Source organism: Chrysemys picta, chromosome 2 (genome assembly GCF_011386835.1).
Source record: "Chrysemys picta bellii isolate R12L10 chromosome 2, ASM1138683v2, whole genome shotgun sequence".
NCBI classification, from domain to species: domain Eukaryota; kingdom Metazoa; phylum Chordata; order Testudines; family Emydidae; genus Chrysemys; species Chrysemys picta.
The window spans coordinates 220318160-220341496 of record NC_088792.1 but is presented as its reverse complement, the minus strand read 5'-3'; the positions used below and the strand labels follow the sequence as shown (position 1 = coordinate 220341496).

Below are 23337 nucleotides of genomic sequence, written 5' to 3'. Positions count from 1 at the left end.
TGGAAAGTGTGCAATATCACCATTTCCACACATTGAATAAACTGAGATACTGTAGTAAATCTCACAAGATCTGATACGCATTTCTGTGATACATTTACAATTACTTTTTGTCACCACTTCACCTCCTGCATGACATGTAACCAGGTTTAGCTGTCTTTCTGGAGTTAATGTTTGACAAAATATTTCATCGTAAAGTACTAGCTCCAAGGTAACAGTCATAAGCAAAACTATTACATTGTTGAAGAGTTTCAAGAAAATGATGAAAGGAGAAAGGAAAGACATGGCAGATACTATCACACTATGTAGAAATATTCCACAGAAAGAGGAATGGGCAAGAGTGACAAATGGACACAGAGGATTAACCCCCCCACCCTCCAACATACTGTTCAGCCCTATTCTAGACGGACACCTGATGTGCTGTATTTACCTATAACAAAGATTTAAAGCTTCTGTCCTTTTTTCATGTTTGCAGCACTCGTATAGTTCATTGTGCCACCAAATTATTTTGAACTGAGCTGAGTTTGATAACGATCTTTGTTGAAATTCTGTCCCCACTGAAGTCATTCAAAATTTTGAAATGTTTGAATTCCTCAAGAATATACTATATTGATGACTGAGTGGTGGACACAAAAGGTCCTAATAAAGAACATGACCCCTGAGTCACTCCCTAGGCTCCTCGCAGCACAGTTCCCTTAAAAGCCATGGTGCTATTTGCTGCCACCTTCACACAACTTCCCCTCCACAGGAGTAGATATTCAGCAGAAGTCAATGAGCAGAAGTTAACATTTCTTGGAGGAGAACTACTCAAACAGCACAGGGCAACCAAGAACCAGCTCAGGAGTATAGCTGGGTGACATTTTTCAGTCAAATGGGAAATTTGACAAAAAATCCAGTTCCAGGGCAACTAAAGCTACTCATAAATTTGAGCCAAATTAGGCAGATAGTTTCAGCTGAATAAAAAAAAATGAGGAAGACAATTTCAAAAATATTGAAACAGTTTCAATTTTTAAAAGCAATCAAAGTGACATTTGAAATATGTCATTCAACCCCAATGATTTTTTCCCCATTTTTTACTGAAAGAAAAAAACAGAACTCAACTTTGGTTCAACAACTGTTTTTTGGGGGGATTTTTTTGGTTCTGCTGCTAAATGAAAATATCAATTGCTTGCTCAGCTCTAGTCCTGAGGAGGCCTGTGGCTCACACCCCACTGGCTGAGAACAGCAAAATCTCCTTGTTGGAAAGTCCCAGTGGGAACCTGGGTAAAAGAAGGAAGGATCAGCTTGCTTGTTCCTCATGCTCCTACTACTTACCCCTTTACATTCACACTCCTGCCCAGCATCCAAACCAGCAGCAGCTCTGTCAGCTTACCATCCTCCTCCCCACCTACACAGGCTTCAGTTAGAAGAGACCATAAGGGCTGCTTGCAGGGATTTTGGAGCCATAGATCACTGTTTCTGACATCTCCAAACTAAGCATTGTGCAAGCAGGGAAGGAGAGGGGAAAGCCTTACCCTCCCACATGCAAAGGTTTATGGAATTTGACTTGCCAAATGTTTTTTCTGCCATTTTGTGGGTCATAAATTAAAAGTTCTCCAGCTGAGTGCTACTGGCTGAGAAAAGTATTAACTTCTGCCGGACCAATATTCTGCAGCATGCTACACCGACCCACTGTTCCTTACCTGTACCCAAGCACTAACCAACAGAGCTTCAGCCATGCACAGTGACTATGGAAGAGGCTGTCAGGAGTTATTGAGGCTTTTCTGACCCTTATTACTTACATTTGCTCAGTGCTGTGCCTCAAAGTAAAGGGGTGCATACAACCCTGCATTTTCTGAACAATTTCAGAGTAAATACATTGACACAACCACTAGTAGTAAGTACAGATGTAATTCAAACAAAAAAATCAGCAGAGTAGATACATGTTTGTCTTTTCATTTATAGGAAGACCTGTAACTTTTTTGTCATTTGTGGCCCTGCATGTCAAGTTAAAGTAAAATCGGTTGTGACCTCGACTAAATGTCTTATCTTTCTCAGGCAAAAACATTGTTAATGGCAACAGTATGTGAATGTCAATAACCATTCTGTATGGAGATGAATCAGAAGCACCTCTAATCTCATCTGATCATTGTGCAGAGTAATGCAGTTATTTTCCTCATATCTGTGTCTCCAAACGGTCTTGCGTTCACTCATCACTGTATGCTGTCAACTGTAATTCTTATTGGCAATTGATATTTTTAAAGAACAGTATGACTACATTATAAATAACAGAGTCCTTATCACTTCCCATGAGTTCAGCATGGCCATGGGCAGGCTGGACTTCAAGATATACATATAGACAATTATTATGCAGAGGGATTATAAACGCTGGCAGACTCTCAATTAAAGCCATTCCATTGTGAGCCACGGTGATAAAACAACCTAAGATTTGCACAATAAAGGAATAATTATCCATTTACCTCTTATTGTATAGTGTTGCCTACATTTGTTCCTAGTGTTTTATGGAATCTACTGTGGAATTATATACTGTGCTCATTTTAAAATATTGAAATAAGACTTGTCATGTAACTACAATGTTTTAGCAAAATGAAGTTACTCTAGGCAGCTGTGATTACAGCATAATCGGAGCCACTTAAAGCGATGCCAGATGGTTGTGTGCAACATCGCACTATTATGAGAAAACAAATGCTCTATTTTAAACAGCAAAAATAGTTTATAGTATGATCTAAAGTTGGTAATGGAAAGAAAGAACATCCTCATTTGTCAGGATCCTGGTGAGACTGGCAGTTCTATGCAGCAACAACATTATAGGGATGAATAAATAGCCAGGAAATTTGGCTTGTATCGCATGGAAGCTTACAGATGGTGGATGAATTCACGTCTATCATGTTTTTTCCAATGCACTGACTTTTACATATTGCTGCCAGCTGGAACATAGTTTTGAAACTAGAATATAAATCACCTTCAATATGTTCCCAGCATTTGAAATAAAAACAAATTTTGAAGCAGGTAGGGGAAGGTAATTCAGATTGAAGGAAATCTTATGGGACCTAAATTAAAACCTAATGGGCTGAATTGTTCATCGGTGTGAGTTAAATGGCTTATACCACAGATAAGTTTAGCCCCTGTGTATTTTCCCCCCTTGAGTAAAGAAAAACATACCGTGCAAAAGTTGATACACAAATGATATCTAATCTACCAAATACCCTGCCATTTTATAAGTAAGGTAGTTTGGAAAAGCTTTTGCATTAAAACGTATCCTCACTAGAATATGAAACATCTCTCACAAAAGATTAAACCATGCATAAAATAAAGAGCATGAAGCACAAATGCATTATTAATTTTATGTGTTGATATGATGGAAGCATCCAGAGGCCTGGATCAGGATGCCTGTGTGTTAGGATGATGTGCAAACACAAAGGTAGACATGATCCCTGCTCTAATGGACTTACAAGGAAAAATGTATTTCCGTTTTTTAAAATATATAAAAATAACATTTACTTTTTACGTGCAGACATGCATAAAGAACTCACCTGACCTTCCTATATTTCAAGCTCTGTTTCTCTAAATCTGGTAGGTACTACTAAAAAGCAAATAATCCTGATAGTGATGAAGTGGACTGTATAGCTGGGGCGAAAATGATTTCCCTTTCAAAGAGTTTTCAAAAAGTCTGCTTTTATGATAGACTGAGTTGACTTCCCTGAGGAAATCTCAAGCATTGTTTATGAATGGATAATTCTATGCTTAAACCTATAAGACATTTTACAGTAGCTATGATCAAATATGATTTGGAAATCCACTGACCCACTTTGATCTATACTTACATTGTGCTTTGTGAGGTTGGAAATGTTAGTTGCTATTGCTTGTAGCCAGTCCATACAGTCTTCAGCAGAGAGAGACTGAATTATTCCACTGCAAACTCCATCCACAGCAATTACTTGGAATGCATTTTGCCTATAGACATGTCATAACAGATCAGGTCAGAAGAAAAAGTCATATGTTCTAACATATCATCTTAATACCACATGTAGAAAAGCTTTTCTTTCAACCACAATAGTCAACTACTAAACTCTCATCTTATTTGTTATCTCATTTTATATATATATGACTTTAATTAAAATGAATGTAATAACAGGTCAATCGAGATGATATTTAACTTCTATAGATGGCACAGCTACAAAGATAAGAATGATTGTATAAAAATCTTGAGCAACATTTTCAAACCTGACTATTTAAAGTTAAGTTCCTAAATCCGTATTTAGGCAGTTGATTTAAATTCTTAATATGGATTTAGGAGCCTAACTTTAGACACCCAGGTTTGAAAGTGTTAGCCCTTAGACTGAATGATTACTCAGTTCTGGGAAATTTATGATGCCTCTACATCAGTTATAGAACAATGTTTTTCCCTCAGAATTCCAGTTCATAGAGTTTCCTCCAAACACTTACCCGAATGGCTTCAGAAGCTAAATAAATGAGAATATTTGGTGCATTTTTAAAAGCAATTCAATATCTATACAACTGTATCTGGGATTATTTGGAAGTTTAAAAACTATTATATGAAGTGAAAAAATACAAATGCAAGAAATTCATTATCAAACACTGAAAGCAAGGTTTCATGAAATGTCATATAATAAACATTTCATTCCTAAAAGCTTTGATTTTAAAACCATTCTTTAAATGAAGTTAGCTTAGTGTCTAATTGTTCTACGCTGGTTCCTATAGGTGACAGAATTTTTGTTTAAAATAATCCTGTTCTAAACTACTTATGAAATGATTGGAGAATTCAAAATTGATCCACAATGATTTTTCTATATTACCTTTCTGCAATATTTGAGCACAAACGGAAGTCTATGATTTACCCATTGACATAAGTGGAAGCCATCCAAGTAACCTAATCTGGTCAGTTATATAATGAGTTGTCATGCATTACAGACTGATTTGCTGCAGTTGAATGCCAGGCAATTGCAAAGCAAGAGAAAAATTTTGTATACTAAGTACTAAGGGACTTAATTTCTTCAGTAAAGAGCCTTTCTGAAATGCAGCCTATAGGAGGCTCCTGGGTCTCTGGCCAAAGAGCCACCGAAGCGGAGCCTGATTCCATCTCCCAGAACAAGAAATTGCAAAGCACATGGAGAATATGTCATCCCACAGTTGGCATTCTGTGACAACTCCATCCTTCAGCACTAAATTCATAGTTCAAAATTAGGCATGTGTAATTCAGGTACTGTGAGAATAGCTCATCCACAATCAGTCATCTTTAAGAGGAGGATGAAATCAGTTGCTGACATCATAAAAGATTTTGTAAAGATTCTTTCTACTTCTTAAAACTGCATTATAGTTCTGTGGAATGTGCAGCTTCTGTATATCTAGCACACTGGGGTTCTCTGTTTTAGTGGGTTAGTAACCCCCATATTTGGGGTGACTGTTGCCTTCATCCACATCTAAGAACAGTGCCAGTCAAAGACATGCCTGTTTTCCCTTTAAATGCCCCCATCATAACCTCAAAGGCATGGAGTCTTTCTGAACCAACCAGGGGAAAAAAATGGATAGCAGTTCCTTGAAGGTTCTCTCCTCCTCTATTTAGGTTGGAAAAGGTGGACTACCTGGTGGAGCTCAGGTAAACTAAGCTCCACCTAAGCTAAGGTTGGGACGTAGGGATTAGGCATCACCTGAGCAGGTGGACTAGCTGGTGGAGCTCAGGTAAACTACTGGCTCCTGTGCATCCAGGGGAGTGTATATAAGCCCTGTTCCTCCAGCCTGAGCCCCCTTCCCATGGTTGGATTGTTCTGGTCAAAGACACATCTGTTTTCCCTTTAAATACCCCTTCTGACTGAAAGTCAGGTCCCTTACTTCACACAAACTCAGAGACCACTTTCAGGAAAACAGACTCATTCTCTGTTTTGGGCAAAGAATGTTTTTTCAGGACTCCTGGCAAGCAGACAGTCGAGTCCCTTCTTAGCAAGGATTTTTCATCTGGAAGAGTCAAAGAGAAGTTCTGACTCTCTTTTAGGCATGGAAAAAATAATCAGAAATTCCTTCTTGACAAGGAAAAAAGGTCCCTTTTCAGCAGGATATTGAGACATACACACACACACATATATACACGCACACACACACACGCACAAAATGGTTGGTCACTTGGTTTCAGGGAAGCCAGTTGTGACCCCTTTCTTATCATCAGGGAGTAAATGCAGCTTTTCCTAAGCAAAAAGTCCCCCAAAACAGAAAAAAACCACCCAAGCCCTTCTACTGACTGAAGCTTAATGAGCATCAGATAAAGGACTCTCCTCCAGGCCTGGGCATTTTGAGATGATACAGAATCTCCGCTTTAACCCCAGTGAAAAGCTTGAACCCCTTTGATGTTCATATATATGATCACATCGACACAAATAAATCAAACTCATGGTTTGTGATATATAGAAGAAAAAATCTGATTTGAAATGCCCTTTGGTTTGCACCACATTTTTCTATTCTATGGTATAGAAAATATTTAAGAACATTGGTTCTCTCTGCCAGTTGATTTCTTGCTGAATTAGTTGCCTGAGTAGAATTCAGGTTCCTGGGCTTCTGCAGCATGAAATTCATGGAAGGTTTTAAATCAATAAGCCACAAGGCATAAGTCTGGCAGCATGCAGCTTTATTTTCAGGTTAAAGTGTTAGTATGTTGCAAATATTGCTGTTTTATTAGCTTATACTTTAATCCATGTTATCAAGGATGTGTGCAAGAATTTGGGTAATCATAAATGTGAGCATGTCTATGAAACTGAATATTTCTGTACAATAACATTTTTAAGGTGTTATAAAAAAACAATTGAAAGCATGTCAAAGTCTTTTTGAATACTGTCCTGAATTAACCTTCAAATTACATAGAAGGTTCCTCTCCAATACTGTGCATAAAGCGGTACATTAGAAGTAGATAAGTGATGATGATTATGGTAATGTATACAATAATGATACTTAGTTAATACCTATATATCATTGTATATTTTCAAAACACAAACAAACTAATTGAGACATAAAAAGGCATCATGTAACACAATTTGTTTAGTGAAAACAGGCTTTTAATTACTAATTACATAATGTGTAATGACTCTATTTTTACTTAATACTGTTTTCAATATCCTCTCATTAATATTGCTTTCAATAGCTTCAGTGTTTTCAGTCATCATTAGGAATTTATCTGCACTCCTCTGATAACAAGATATTTTGAGACACTGTTGTCTTCCAGAGTAATTTTCATTATTCAGAAGGGCAAGAATCTGCCTTACCCAACACAACTAAAAGTTTTTTTTAAACTTGTCCACCAAAACATATTTTTTTCTCATTGCCAACTCAACTTTCTTCCATGTAAGTTGTGTTGGGTTTATTGTTCAGGTTACATAGTTGATACAGGAGGATACAGGGAGACTGTGCAATTATTCTAGGATGAAAACACATAACATCCTTTTAGTTTGTCCTAAACATACTCAAAGTTCTTTTCTGGAAATCATGGCCTGGATTTAAATCTCTGATGTACAGTTACTTTCTTAAAAGAAACTGCAGTACCTAAGTATGAACTCCATGAGTCTATGCATGTTAAGCATTTGAAATTAGAACCAAAAGAATAGAATATAATTGTATTTTTTCAGTGTTCAAAATTAAACTTTAAGGCCCCAGATCCAACAACTAGTTACATGCATGCTTAACTTTAACCATGTGAGTAGTCCTCACTGAAGTCAATTGCTTAGTTGAGTTTACAGCAAAATAGTGTTCAAATCTGACCAAAGTAATGACATGCCTTCCATTTCCCCAGAGAAGTTTTCTGTCCCCATTTTATTCCCATTTTGAAAATGCTCTTTCTCTCTCTCTCAACATCCATCACTACCTTGTAATGAGTAATCAGGGTATGATGTAGTCCTCATCCTTCCTATACCAAGCAGAAGAACAGTAAATGAAGCTGATGTCAGGAACAGAGTTGGGTCAACTGAAACTGTTGGCAAATTCAGTTGAAATTTGGCAAATTGTTTCAGCCAAAAAAAAAAAAAAAAAGAAATGGGGGGGAAAATTCCAAGTCAAAACATTTTGACATTTCAAAACAACACATTTCAATTTTTCATTTTGAAATGATTTTTCATTTAAAACAAAAAATAAATAAATAAACCCACCTGAAAACAAAGGAAAATATTGTATTTGACTCAAAACAACCTTTTTTCCCCCAGATTTTTTGCTTTAGCCAATGAACCAAAAAATTAATTTTTTTGCTCAGTTCTAGTGAGGAATACCAGACAATCATGAAATCTATGTGGTAACTGATTTGTTACCATTGCCATCAGAGTTTTGTATTTTAATTCCTGTGATTCCTAAATGCTTAAGAACAATTTTGTCTTCGTTGGAGGCACAGGTGGCAGACTGAAGTATAGAAATATACTGGGCTAGTGTGCATGTACACAGCTGCCTCCCAGTTACTAGAGTAAAACTCATACTGACACCTATTATAAAATGTCTATTGATGTATGTTGCTGGCAGAATTGAAAGCAATGATATGTAGGTGTTCAGACCATTAAAATGTTGATGTGCTTATTAAGCTTGCTTTATACGATTCAGGAACAAAAATCAACTAAAATACAAAATATTTGGAAAGATTTTCAAGTACAGTATGATTATTATTTTTTCAACTTCCTTGCTGATTTCTATTAAAATTGGCTTGAGAGCCATGATCAACAGTAGAATCATTATTAAACTAAACTGTGACAAGTAGTGAGAGGACTGAACAATCAAGTAGCTCTATGGCCCATGACTATGGGGAAATAGATATTTATCTTTTCAGCTGAAGTGCTGATTTACTAAGTTACCATTAAGATTATATCTATCCACAGGCAAGACAAATTTCAAGCATACATACTTATTTACCTGCACAAATCTGATCCTGGGAGGTACTGGGAAAAACGGGAATGAAGGAGCGGGATTAATCGGAGATCACACCATCTCTTCTCCCACCTAAGCCCTGGTGATGTTGGCCATGAGGAACATGATAGCGTATCCTGGAAGAAATTTCAAACACTTCTGATTTTTGGCCTTTATCATAATCATCTACCATAGAGAGAGAGACATTTTTCCTTCAAGTATTTGGTGCCATGTTTTATGTAATAAAATATTTCCTGAAAATTCTATTTGATCAAGTTTTATATGCTGTGGAGAGATTCCATGCTTCTTCTTTTTTCACTTTTGATTGCAAAACAAAAACTGAAACAAGTATGGTTGGAGGAACTGCGAACAACTGCCATCCCCTCAACCAATACTCTATATTGTAAACTATGGAAATGAATATTACAAGCCTGGGGAAAACAAAAGAACAGAATCAAATGTTACTGAATCATGTTATTGCAATGAATAGCCAAGGAAGGTGTTCAAAATTCAAAGGTAAAAGACAATATTTTGAAGTGTTGAATATAAAAGTAGCTATTCAAAATGCCACAGTTGAGGCTTATCATACAGTATTTCATAAATATTTTGAAATTGCCATGCTTGGCAACCTGCAATTGCTTTAGTACCAAATTATAAAATGTCTTCGACTTCAAGGGGTCACCATATTCCTCACATGTATCACATGTTATATTAATATGCAGCAAGCAGCATTTACATTAGATATTAGAGAACGTTCTAATTATAGGAGCAGTTAAGCTCTGTAATAGGCTTCCAAAGGAATGCATAGAATCCCCATTATTGGAGGTTTTTAAGAAGGGGTTGGACAAATACATGTCAGGCATGGTCTAAGTATAAAGAACAGGAGTACTTGTGGCACCTTAGAGACTAACAAATTTATTAGAGCATAAGCTTTCGTGGGCTACAGCCCACTTCATCGATATGCATCCGAAGAAGTGGGCTGTAGCCCACGAAAGCTTATGCTCTAATAAATTTGTTAGTCTCTAAGGTGCCACAAGTACTCCTGTTCTTTTTGCGGATACAGACTAACACGGCTGCTACTCTGAAACCGGTGTAAGTATAATTAGTCCTGCCTCCAGGGGGCTGGACTTGTTGACTTCTCAAGGTCCCTTCCAGCCCTATATTTTAGGATCTTATGGACATAATTAAAATGACATTAAAATAAAGCAAACAGAATATCTTCACAGATAGCAATGTCTGTGTGTGTGCATGTGCGCACATGTGTACATGTTTTCTGTATATGCTTCCTTGACCTACACAATACAACACATTTTACTAGGACACTCCAATGCAATTTTCTACAACAGTAATTTTACTGTCACATTTCAGGTTTCTACTCTCTATCCTTCAGTTGTTTCCAAAATGCTGAAGAATATCTTTGGGGCATGCATTGCCTTTTTAATTAGTGCTTGTGCTGTGCCTACCACAATGGGACATAAATCCCTGATTTGAGATTTTTAGGTGCTACTGTGATATTATTACTACCACTAATAATAAATTAATAATAATAACAATTATATTATTATAAATGGGAGACAGAACTACTTACAGAAAACAAACAAACAAACAAACAAAAACCACAACACTCTTAAAGCTGAGAGGGCTGAAATTCAGACCCCAATGAAGTCAATGGCAGAATTCTTATTTAGTTCAGAGGGGCCAGGATTTCACCCCAGACCTGGTAAAATTTCAGAAAGTTGTGAATGAAAAAGGGATTGTAATGGAAATGCATAGAAAACATTAACTACAGCAATCACCAGTCCTATAGCCATACTGTATTACATAATCACATACTATGTTGACCCTGTGCCTGAATGAGGCGGGGGGGGGGGAGAGGGGAGGAGGGGAACAAGCCCCAATACATCATTCACTACATATCACTGATGGAATCAGTACTCACTGTCCATTCTGTCTACCAAGAACCCAATATGCTTTAAATTATATCTATGTATAGTAATTTACTCAGTGAAAACAGCCTTTTAATTACTAATTGCATAATGTATAATGAATCTACTTCTGCTTAATATTGTTTTCAATACCCTCTTATTAAGTACAACATTTTTGTTGTATTTAGTCTAGAGAGTTACATTCTGGTAATTATGAATGAGATATAACTCATACCAAGGCATAGGGGCACAAAATGTAATACGTGGTGCATCAATGCCCCATTCTGTGTATGTAACTCACATTGAAAAATAGAGATCTGTGTTGTGTACACATGTATAGTGCCAATAGAATGGAGGGAGTTCATTACTGAAGGAACCCCTATCATTAAACATATTCCATGCAGGCAGAAACTTGTGTTTTAAAAACTTAACCAGTTCAAAAATATTTTTATCAGACCCATCACACTCGGTGACACAAATGATATTTTTTTATGAGGCAATTATACTTGAAAAGTGGGTTCCTAATCAATGCCTGCTAAAAGCTCAGAGAACATTCCATTAAGATTCAGGTCATTGGCTATTGACTTTGTTTCATATGCAGCAACTAAATTATTTGGATTGGGTATTGGATTGGTAAGATTTTTTGCTGGTGACTCATTCATAAAGTGTGTTTTGAATTGCAACACATTTCCTAAGGTGACCACTGACTAACAGAAGTGAATCATTGAGTCTCTTTCATAAATTAAGGTTTTTTTAAAGGTGTCTGCACAAATAGCTTCAAATGACAAACTTGTGTTTAGAAGGAAAAGCCTGTGAAATTCCATCATGAGAGATACGTGATTCGATCTTCAAAAGACAGGAAACGTATATTTAAATTGCATGAGCAACCTTGACTCTGCTCCTTTGGCCTATATACTATACAGTATACTATGTAATTACAAACTCAGATAATGAAATGTAGTATGCAGTATTTTTACACTGAAAGGTGAATCTATTAAGACCTACAGTAAATGACGCAGAACTCAGGAGTCATTCATTCATTCGTTGACTATCTTGCATATAATTGACTTCCATAACACTTTCCATAAGGCATACAAACATTAGGAGATTTATCTTGTATCTAAAGTTGTAGAAAGTTAAAATATATATTATACTAGAGAAATTTTGTGTGATCATTTATTGTAATGCATATGCACAAGGCAGCGATCTTAACTTCATAACTTTGAAATAAGTGTATACTGTATGGGAGAGGTTACAATGAAGTTTGGGATGAAAATTAATCTTAACCAGCAATATTCGTAATTAAATGGTTTATTTTCCACAGAAACATCATGTACTTGTCTTTCAATTGAGACAATACATTTATATCTTCTGAATCTACAGCTCATATGATCCTTGAATTAAATATTTGCATGAAAACCACCTCCTGGCTCCTATTCTGGCACCAGAAAAATGCACCAGAAAACTGTTTTAAGCATCCAGCTGATAATTTTCCCACTCCCAGTGAGTCTGAATCCCAGGTGATATCCAAGTCTATTCCATCATCCGTCACAGCCCTCTTCCTTCATAATCTGTCTTTAAGCAGCAGCTACAAGCCAGAGAAATGTAGAGCAACCCTAAGGCTGTCGTTAATTTATCTAGGAGCCAACCATGGGATTAAAGGAGCACAAAGATTGGCTAAAGCCAAATAGAGCACTAGTGCAGCGAGGATCTGGGATTATAACATTAAATACAATACTACTTTTACCACCAATTATTTTCCATGGTCCAATTACATTTGAAAAGTGGACTCTTGATAAATGCCTATCAAAAGCACAGAGAACACTCCATTAAAAATTCAGTCATTGCTTGTAAGTCCAGTGGGCCTGGGTTTGATCCCTCAGATGTTGACTTTGTTTCATATCCAATCATTACATTATTTGGATTGGGTCTAGTGGAGATTTTTTGTTTTATATATATGTAAACTCATACTTTTCAGCCAAAATTGTTGTATACACCTATTATTATTTCTCTATATCAAAAGATTTTTGTAAAAATGAAGCTGGTCTGGTAACCTAACTTTTCAAAGTTTCGGCACTCTGCAGCTCTTACACAGAAATCACACTCTGGAAAATTACAAGGTGCACCCACTCTGTAGAGATTTATGTATGATCTAGATAACCAGGAATCTCAAGGTTGAGGGCATTTGGGGTAAAAATATACTGATAAACTCATGTAGAGCCAGTAGCTCTGTTCAACACACACACAGACACAAACAAAACAAGCAAAGCACATACAATCCTTTTATACAATCAAATTGCTTCATTTCAGATACTCCAGATGAGATGAATCCTTCTCTTTGTATTTCTGTCATGATCAGCATTGATGTTTTCAGTTGTAATTAGGGAATGAATAAACTGCTTAAAATAAAAATAAACCACAAAACCCACCAAAGCATATTTTGAGTTATGAAATAACTGATAACTTATAAACTCTTCCCCCCCCCATCCTTTTTCTTATGAATTTTGGCTCCTTACTGGGACCAGACACAAAAATGTCAAAATGCCTCAGGAAAAGACTATTTGTGTTTCTGCTATGTCCAGGAGCAGGAAGTTCTCTAATGTTCATTACTGAGACTGTGCTCAAAGTATCTCTTGCATTTATATGTTTCCAAATACCACACATTTCCTGAGATCTCCAATAGAACTATACAATTTTACAGCTCCTCAAAGCTGCAAGGCCAGAAAATACAAAACCAAGTACAGTAAAAGCTGTTTTATCCGGCACTTCATCAACTGGAAAGCTCTATAAATCAGCATTTCTGATCTTCATTGAAATTCGGGTTTATAGTTTGGTTGGCGCAGGGCCAGCAGGGGGTTGGGGTGCAGGAGGTGGTGCAGAGCACAGTATCTGGGAGGGAGTTTGGATGCGGGACGGGGTGTGGGGTGCTGGATTTGGGGGGCACTCACCTCAGGCGGCTCACCGTAAGCGGCGATGTGTCCTGGCTGCTCCTAGGCAGAGGTGTGGCAGGCGGCTCTGCGCACTGCCTCTGTCCCACTCTGAGCGCTAACTCCGCCACTCCCATTGGCTGGGAACCACAGCCAATGGGAGCTGTGAGGGCAGCACCTGCAGGTGGAGGCAGTGCACAGCGCTGCCTGCCGCACCTCCACCTAGGAGCAACCAGGATACATTGCCACGAGCACCTGAGGTGAGATCCCCCGAGATCCAGCACCCAACACCCCTCCCGCACCCAAACTCCCTCCCATAGCCTATGCCCCGCACCCCCTTTGCACCCCAATGCACTGCCCTTCACCCCCTCCCACACCCAAACTCCCAGAGCCCATGCCCCCGCACCCTCTCCCGTGCTCCAACCCATTGCCCCTCACCCCCGCCCACACCCGGACTCCCTTCCAGACCCCACGCCCCACAACCCTCCCATGCCCTAGCCCCTCACCCCCACCCATGCCCAAACTCTCTCCCTGTTAGTTAACCGGCATTTTGCACTTACCTGCGTACCCCCCCATTTCCCCAACATGCTGGATAAAACAGCTTTTACTCTAATACTACATATACATTACACTTTCGGGAGGGAATTATAGTACTAAAATAAGAAATTGGAAAATAGGAAAGGAAGGTACAAGGGAGGGGAGACAAAGGAGGAGGAGTTAGGTGGAATGGAGTTTGGGCATCCCTTCAGCAATCTGAAAGTCTTTTATCCAAATGAATCTAAAAACAGAGTCCAAATTTCCTCATAGATTCAAAGGCCAGAAGATACTATTTTGATTATCTAGTCTGGCTTCCTATACGGCAGAGGCCATAGAACTTCACCAAAACAATTCCTACAGTATATCTTTTAGAAAAGCATCCAATCTTGATTTAAAATTTATCAGTGAATCCACCATGACTCTGGGTAAATTGTCCCAATGGTTAATGTAGGCCTTTTTTCCAGTCTTAATTTGTCTAATTTCAACTTCCAGACATTGGATTATTAAATATTTGTTCCTCATGTACATATTTATAGACTGTTATAAAGTCGGAACCTTCTCTTTTTTGAGCTAAATTGATTGAATTTCTTGAGTCTATCAATATAACGCATGTTTTCTATTCCTTTAATCATTCTCTTCTCTAAACCCTCTCCAATTTTCAACATCCTTCTTGAATTGTGGATACCAGAATTGGACACAAGAACAGGACACAATATTCCAGCAGCAGCCATACGATTGTGAAATATAGAGGTAAAATAATTTCTCCACTGCTACTCAAGATTCCCTCCTTTATGAATCCAAGAAATGCATTCACTGTTTTGGCCACAGTGTCACACTGGGAGCTCATGTCCAAACGACTATTCACCATGACCTCCAATTTTTTTTTTTTTAGAGTCAGACTTCCCAGGATCGAGTTCCCCATCTTGTAAGTAAGGCCTACATTCTTTGTTCCTATTTAGCTGTATTAAAACACATATTGTTTGCTTGAGCCCACTTAAAAAAGTGATCCAGATAGCTCTGAATCAGTGACCTATTCTCTCCATTATTTACCACTTCCCAATTTCTGTGTCATCTGCAAACTTTATCAATGATGATTTTATGTTTTCTTACAGGTCATTGACAACAATGTTAAATAACATAGGGACAAGAAACAATCCATGTGGAACCCCACTGGAAACACACCTGCTCACTGACTATTCCCCATTTACAACTACATTTTAAGACCTATTAGTATGTCAGTTTGACAGAATCTATATTCCATAAACCCATGTTGATTTGCATTAATCACATTAAACTTCTGTATTCTTCATTAATCAAGTCCTGTATCAACTGTTCTATTATCTAACCAGGGATCGATGTCAGGCTGACAGGCCTAAAATTACCCAGGTCATCCCTTTTAAAAATTGGCACATTAGCTTTCTTCCAATCATTGAGAACTCCCCCAGTGCTCTAAGAGTTATTGAAAATCAACATTAACTTAAGACTCTAGGCTGCAAGTTATCTGGACCAGCTGATTAAAAAAATTCTAACTTTAGTAGCAGCAGTTTATCACTTTCCAGAGATACAAGTGGAATGGCAAGAGTGGTAATGCGACTATATCATCTGTTTTTCCCCAAATATAGAACAGAAATATTAATTGAACACTTCTGCCTTTTCTGCATTATTATTGATGTCTACCATTTCTATCTAATAATGGACCAACACCAATGTCAGGATTCTTTTTGTTCTTAATATATTTAAAAACTCCTTCTTATTGCCCTTAACTCTGATGGTCATAGATTTTTCCTTGTGACCCTTTGCTTCCCTTATCAATTTTCTACAATTCCTAACTTCTGCTTAATATTCATTACTATTAACCCATTTTTCCATCTGTTTTATTTATATATGCCCTGCCCTTTAACCAGTACAGCCTTCTTCCTCGATTTTGGGGTTGTGGCTTTATAGCCATCTCCTAAGGTGTTCTTAAATGATTCCCAATTATCATATAATTTTTTGTGATTATATTCTTCCTCTCAGATGATTTTGCTCATAATTGTTTTCAGTTTTGTGAAATTGGTCCTATTAAAGTACAATGTATATTATATATATTGCTTGCACACTATAAATGTATTCAAATCATGATCACATGAACCTAAGCAACCATTAATCTTTTAGTTCTGTGATCAGTTTCTCTTTATCTGTTGAGAAACAGACTAATAAAGAATTCCTCTATGTTGGCTGTAACACTTTTTGAGTTAGGAAATTGTCATCTATAATGGTTAAAAATTACAAGGATCTTTTAGTACCGGTAGCATGAAACCTCCTACATATGTCACTCAAATTGAAGTCCCCCATGATCATAGATTCATAGAAGCTTTGTTTTTCATGAAGCTTTGTTTTTCTCTACAAATTATAGATAGATGTATAAGAAGTGGTCATCCTGTTCGCTTGTGCGGTTTGGTAGTCTGTAGCAGACAAAAACTTATACCCTCCTCATGTGCTTACCTATTAGAATATTGATCCAGAAGCATTAAAATAAATAAATACATAAATACATAAATTAATTAAAATAAAATAAATATATAACATAATTTTCTTCTGAATTATGAATTTTTACACAGAGTGCCACTCCCCATCCCCTTTTGCCCATTTGATCCTTCCTAAATAGGTTGCAACCATTGATTTTAATATTCCAATAGTGCAAATCATCCCATGTTTCTGTAATACCAACTAGACAGAATTAATGCTCATAAATTCTAATTCCTCGTTTGTTACCCCAGATCTTAGCAGTGATGTGCAGCCAATTAAATAATTTCTTCTCTTCATATCCTTTGGTTCTGTAATTAATTTTTTTCTCAATATAGATTTCCACCACAACTTCAAGAACCATCCATCACTTGCTCATTAAAATCTCTCTGAAACACTCCCACACTAGCTTCAACTTCCTGGACACCACTATCAGCTTCAACAATGGAACCCTAGAGACAACTATATACAAGAATCCATGGATCACCACACCTTCCTTCAGAGATCCAGCAACTACCCCAAATACACCAAGAAATGCGTTATCTATAGCCAGGTACTCAGATACCACAGAATAGGCTCTGAGGAGAAAGTCTAGGATATGCACCTTAACACACTCAAAATTGCCTTCACTATAAAAGGAGACTCCACCAAAGAAGTAGATCACACCCTTGAACAGGCCACCCAAATACTCTGAGAGAACCTGCTTTAATACAGAAATAAAAACCTCTGACCGCACACCCCTAATTGTCACTATCACACCAAACTGGAACCCGTACAGGGTATCATCGAACAACTATAACCGATACTCAATGGGGACCCCATCCTGAAAGAAAGAAATCTTTATTGAATCCCCTCTTCTGGCCTTCAAACTACCCCCCTCCCCACCTCTCCAACCTCATCATCAAAAGCAAGCTCCTCACAGACCAGGATACACCAACTCAAAGCAGCATCAGACCCCATCAAAACAACAGATGAAAAATCTGCAGACATATCTTCACTGCTACAAAGATCAATACCCACAAAACACACTTTTCAAGATCCCTGGGTCTTACGCATGCCTATTACAATATGTGGTATACCTCATCCAGTGTACTCAATACCCCAGTAACCCTGGAGTGAAACCAGCCAATCACTACACGTCTGACTGAACTCACACAAGATAATGATAAAAGACAAAACCGCCCATATCACCTGTGGGTGAACACTTTCCCCAAAGCGATCACTCTATAGCTGACCTATCAGTCCTCATCCTCAAAAGAAACCTGCACAACACTTTCAAAAGATGAACCTGAGAGCTGAAATTCATAACTTTGCAAGACACTAAAAATCATGGACTGAATAGAGACACTGGATTTATGGCTTAATACAACAATCTATAATCCACTAACAACCTCCGCCCTTTGTTCTCCCCATATGACTGGAGGGGTGTTAATGGGCCACTTCACCTTGAAATATGTGTTAACTCCTGATGCTAAACAATCTGTTCCACCTTGTATTTAGCTGTGACACTCTAAACATGTTTCCCAGAACTGAAGATGAGCTCTGTCTAAGCGCAAAAGCTTGTCTTTCTCACCAACATAAATAGGTCCAATAAAAGCCACCCATTGTGTCTCTCTTGCTCTCAGCATGTCATTTTTTGCTGAGTGCTCATATCTTCCTTGTTTCCCCCCCTCCTTTTGCTATTAATTTAATACAAACTGTGGTTTGTAACCCATCATTTAAAGCAGCTTCTGTACCAAATGACAGGAGGATAGCTAATGTGACACTAATTTTTAAAAATGGCTCCAGAGGTGATCCTGGCAATTACAGGCCAGTAAGCCTGTACTAGGCAAACTGGTTGAAACTATAGTAAAGAACAGAATTGTCAGACACATAGATGAACATAATTTGTTGGGGAAGAGACAGCATGGTTTTTGGAAAGGGAAATCATGCCTCACCAATCTACTAGAATTCTTTGAGGGGGTCAACAGGCATGTGAACAAGGGAAATCCAGTGGATATTGTGTACTTAGATTTTCAGAAAGTGTTTGAGAAGGTCCCTCACCAAAAGCTCTTAAGCAAAGTAAGCAGTCATGGAATAAGAGGGAAGGGCTCTCATGGATTGGTAACTGGTTAAAAGATAGGAAACAATGGGTAGGAATAAATGGTCAGTTTTCAGAATGGAGAGATGTAAATAATGGTGTCCCCCAGGAGTCTGTACTGGGACCAGCACTGTTCAACATATTCATAAATGATCTGGAAAAAGGGGTAAACAGTGGGATGGCAACATTTGTAGATAACACAAAACTACTCAAGATAGTTAAGCCTAAAGCAGACTGCGAAGAGCTACAAAGGGATCTACAAAACTGGGTGACTGGGCAACAAAATAGCATATGAAATTCAATGTTGATAAATGCAAAATAATGCACATTGGAAAACATAATCCCACCTATACATATAAAATTATGGGGTCTAAATTAGCTGTCACTACTCAAGAAAGGGATCTTGGAGCGATTGTGGATAGTTCTCTGAAAACATCCACTCAATTTGCAGCGGCAGTCAAAAAAGCTAACAGAATGTTGGGAATCATTAAGAAAGGGATAGATAATAAGTCAGAAAATATCACATTGCCTCTAAATAAATCTATGTCACGCCCATATCTCGAATACCGCATGCAGACGTGGTCGCCCCATCTCAAAAAAGATATATTGGAATTGAAAAGGTACAGAAAAGGGCAACAAAAATTGCACTGGTCTACAATTTTTGAGAAGTCGTCTGCTTCAGAGATAAAATGTGCTATTTATTATGTATTTTGAGGTGCTGAATTCAAATATGACAATTAAAACAACTGATTGGCTACTGTTTCTAAGATATTTAAGTTTTTACATTTTATGTCTATGTATATTGTGTAGATAGTAGAGTTTTAATCATAAATTGTAAACCTAGGTCTTTTCATGTGTTTATGGTTGCTTTACATGATAATATTTCATCTGTCCTGTTTATGTAACACTTTAAAAATCAGCAAAAGGGTTATATAAATAAAATTTATTATGAAACAAAAGGCAAACAACTATTATGTACATAGTTTAGTCCTATTCAGTATCTACTCGGCGCTTCTTGGCTTCTCTCTTGTATTCATTAAATGGAGCATCTCTTGTCACTGTCCAGCAATAGTCTGCAAACATTGATGGGCTCCATTTGCCCTGATAGCGTTTCTCCATCATTGCAATGTCCTGGTGAAATCGCTCGCCGTGCTCGTCGCTCACTGCTCCGCAGTTCGGTGGAAAAAAATCTAGATGAGAGTGCAAAAAATGTATCTTTAGTGACATGTTGCAACCAAGACTTTTGTATGCCTTGAGGAGGTTTTCCACCAACAACCCGTAGTTGTCTGCCTTGTTGTTTCTGCAAAAATTTATTGCCACTAACTGGAAAGCTTTCCATGCCGTCTTTTCCTTGCCACGCAGTGCATGGTCAAATGCATCATCTCAAAGAAGTTCACAAATCTGAGAACCAACAAAGACACCTTCCTTTATCTTAGCTTCACTTAACCTTGGAAATTTTCCACGGAGGTACTTGAAAGCTGCTTGTGTTTTGTCAATGGCCTTGACAAAGTTCTTCATCAGACCCAGCTTGATGTGTAAGGGTGGTAACAAAATCTTCCTTGATTCAACAAGTGGTGGATGCTGAACACTTCTCCTCCCAGGCTCCAATGACTGTCGGAGTGGCCAATCTTTCTTGGTGTAGTGGGAATCTCTTGCATGACTATCCCATTCGCAGACAAAACAGCAGTACTTTGTGTATCCAGCCTGCAGACCAAGCAAGAGAGCAACAACCTTCAAATTGCCACAAAGCTGCCACTGATGTTGGTCATAGTTTATGCACCTCAGAAGTTGTTTTATGTTGTCATTGGTTTCCTTCATATGGACTGCATGACCAACTGGAATTGATGGCAAAACATTGCCATTATGCAGTAAAACAGCTTTAAGACTCGTCTTCGATGAATCAATGAACTGTCTCCACTCATCTGGATCGTGAACGATGTTGAGGGCTGCCATCACACCATCAATGTTGTTGCAGGCTACAAGATCACCTTCCATGAAGAAGAATGGGACAAGATCCTTTTGACGGTCACGGAACATGGAAACCCTAACATCACCTGCCAGGAGATTCCATTGCTGTAGTCTGGAGCCCAACAGCTCTGCCTTACTCTCGGGTAGTTCCAAATCCCTGACAAGGTCATTCAGTTCACCTTGTGTTATGAGGTGTGGTTCAGAGGAGGAGGATGGGAGAAAATGTGGGTCCTGTGACATTGATGGTTCAGGACCAGAAGTTTCATCCTCTTCCTCTTCCTCGTCTGACTCAAGTGAGAATGATTCTGGTGCATCAGGAACCGGCAGTCCTTCTCTATAGGGTACTGGGCGTATAGCTGATGGAATGTTTGGATAATGCACAGTCCACTTTTTCTTCTTTGACACACCTTTCCCAACTGGAGGCATCATGCAGAAGTAACAATTGCTGGTATGATCTGTTGGCTCTCTCCAAATCATTGGCACTGCAAAAGGCATAGATTTCCTTTTCCTGTTCAACCACTGGCGAAGATTTGTTGCACAAGTGTTGCAACATATGTGTGGGGCCCACCTCTTGTCCTGATCTCCAATTTTGCAGCCAGAATAAAGGTGATAGGCTTTCTTAACCATAGTGGTTATACTGCGCTTTTGTGATGCAAAAGTCACTTCACCACAAACAAAGCAGAAGTTATCTGCACTGTTCACACAAGTACGAGGCATCTCTGCTCACTTTGGCTAAACAGAAATGTGTCCCTTTGCAAAATCAAACACTGACAAATAAGAGAGCACGACACTGTATGATTTCTAGAGCTGATGTAAGGCAATTTGTTCAGCAGAGTGATGTAAGCTTCGTTATGATTGCATCATCCATGACTTCTAGGAATAACATGATGCAATTCATATCATGTATGATGCAATATCAGCTTCAGATTGCATCATTCATTGTTTTGCCTAAAAAGCAAGTACTGTCCAAACCCAGTCATAGATTTATTCATAGATCCAATCAAAGATGTATTTTAGTCATTTCTGGTTTAAATTGAGATCCCTTCCCTTTATAACTTACTTATCCTCTGCCATTCCCAAGTCAAGGGTCGTATATATTGACCCAATAGCATATCTTGAAAACTAGAGCCAATCAACAATTTTAAGCATCATTTTCGTTCTCAGTGACCCAGAATTAGTAACATTTGACTACATTTATTTCAGAAGCATTCTGGCTATAAAGCTGTGTTATTAGGGGTATGGAACGGCTTCTGTATGAGGTGAGTTTAAGACCTGCCCACAAGCTAACTATATGACAATATGCCAATCTTGATTTGCATGTCTTAGTATCCTGTAAAATACTTTTTTAAAAAATAAACCAATATGATTATTATTCTGTGATGCTTGCAAGTGAAGCCGAGCTTGAAAGATTTAAGTATGTGTAAATGACAGAAAACAGCATTCTACATGTTTTCATTGATGTCATTTCTCCTTCCCTTTTTTTAATTAATGAAAAGTTGCAGGCCTACCAAATCTTTTTGCAAGATGTAGATACGTTTTAAACAAGGGTCTCGTCTACATATTTCAGCAATGAATAAGCCTGTGACATAATTAGTGCAGCACAGGGTGACGGGATGGATCACTTGATGATTATCTGCTCTGTTCACTCCCTCTGAAGCACCTGGCACTGGCCACTTGTGGAAGACAGGATGCTGGGCTAGATGGACCGGTGATCTGACCCATCATGGCCTTTCTTATGTCATGATAAATAGTCCCTGGAATATCACTGTGCTTTACTGACAACTGTACTAGGCAAATAAAAAATGATTTTACATCAGCATTCATATTAAACAGTTTAACCAGGTGGGTGCTGCATTATATAGTAGGTATAAATCTATGCATACTTCCGTATGAGACGAGATTAATAAGACTTTTCAACTTGGAAAAGAGACAACTAAGGGGGGTTATGCTTGAGGTCTATAAAATCATGACTGGTCTGAAGAAAGTAAATAAAGAAGTGTTATTTACTCTTTCTCATAACACAAGAACCAGGGGTCACCAAATGAAATTAATGGGCATGAGGTTTAAAACAAACAAAAGGAAGTATTTTTTCACACAACGCACAGTCTGTGGAACTCTGCCAGAGGATGTTGCGAAAGCCAAGATTATAACATGGTTCAAAAAAGAACTAGATAAATTCATGGAGGATAGGTCCATCAATGGCTATTAACCAGGATGGGCAGGGGTGGTGTCCCTAGCCTCTGTTTGCCAGAAGCTGGGAATGGGTAACAGGATGGACCACTTGACGATTACCAGCTCTGTTAATTCCCTCTGGGTCATCAGCCACTGTCCACTGTCGGAAGACAGGATACTGGGCTAGATGGACCTTTGGTCTGACTCAGTATGGCCATTCTTATGCCCTCCTGACTACTCTAACCAACCTGTCCCTGAGGAGATTGATTCCCCTTCTGATGAGGTGGAGGCCATCCAAATTATACAACCCCTATTCCCCATAGAAGGTGGACTAATTCATAGA

The 23337-nt window shown here is 38.2% G+C and overlaps 1 protein-coding gene across 6 annotated transcripts in view; it reads right to left on the bottom strand.

Moving 5' to 3' along the window:
• Positions 1–23337, bottom strand: part of SNTG1 (syntrophin gamma 1) — a 790136-nt gene that overhangs the window by 157751 nt on the left and 609048 nt on the right. For all 6 annotated transcript variants that reach the window (XM_008168521.4, XM_042857030.2, XM_008168520.4 and 3 more), the window contains 2 exons: positions 8887–9017; positions 3822–3951 (listed from right to left, as the gene is read on the bottom strand). In XM_008168521.4, the coding sequence (XP_008166743.2) occupies positions 3822–3951; positions 8887–9017 (261 nt within the window). The remainder of the gene's footprint in view (positions 1–3821; positions 3952–8886; positions 9018–23337) is intronic.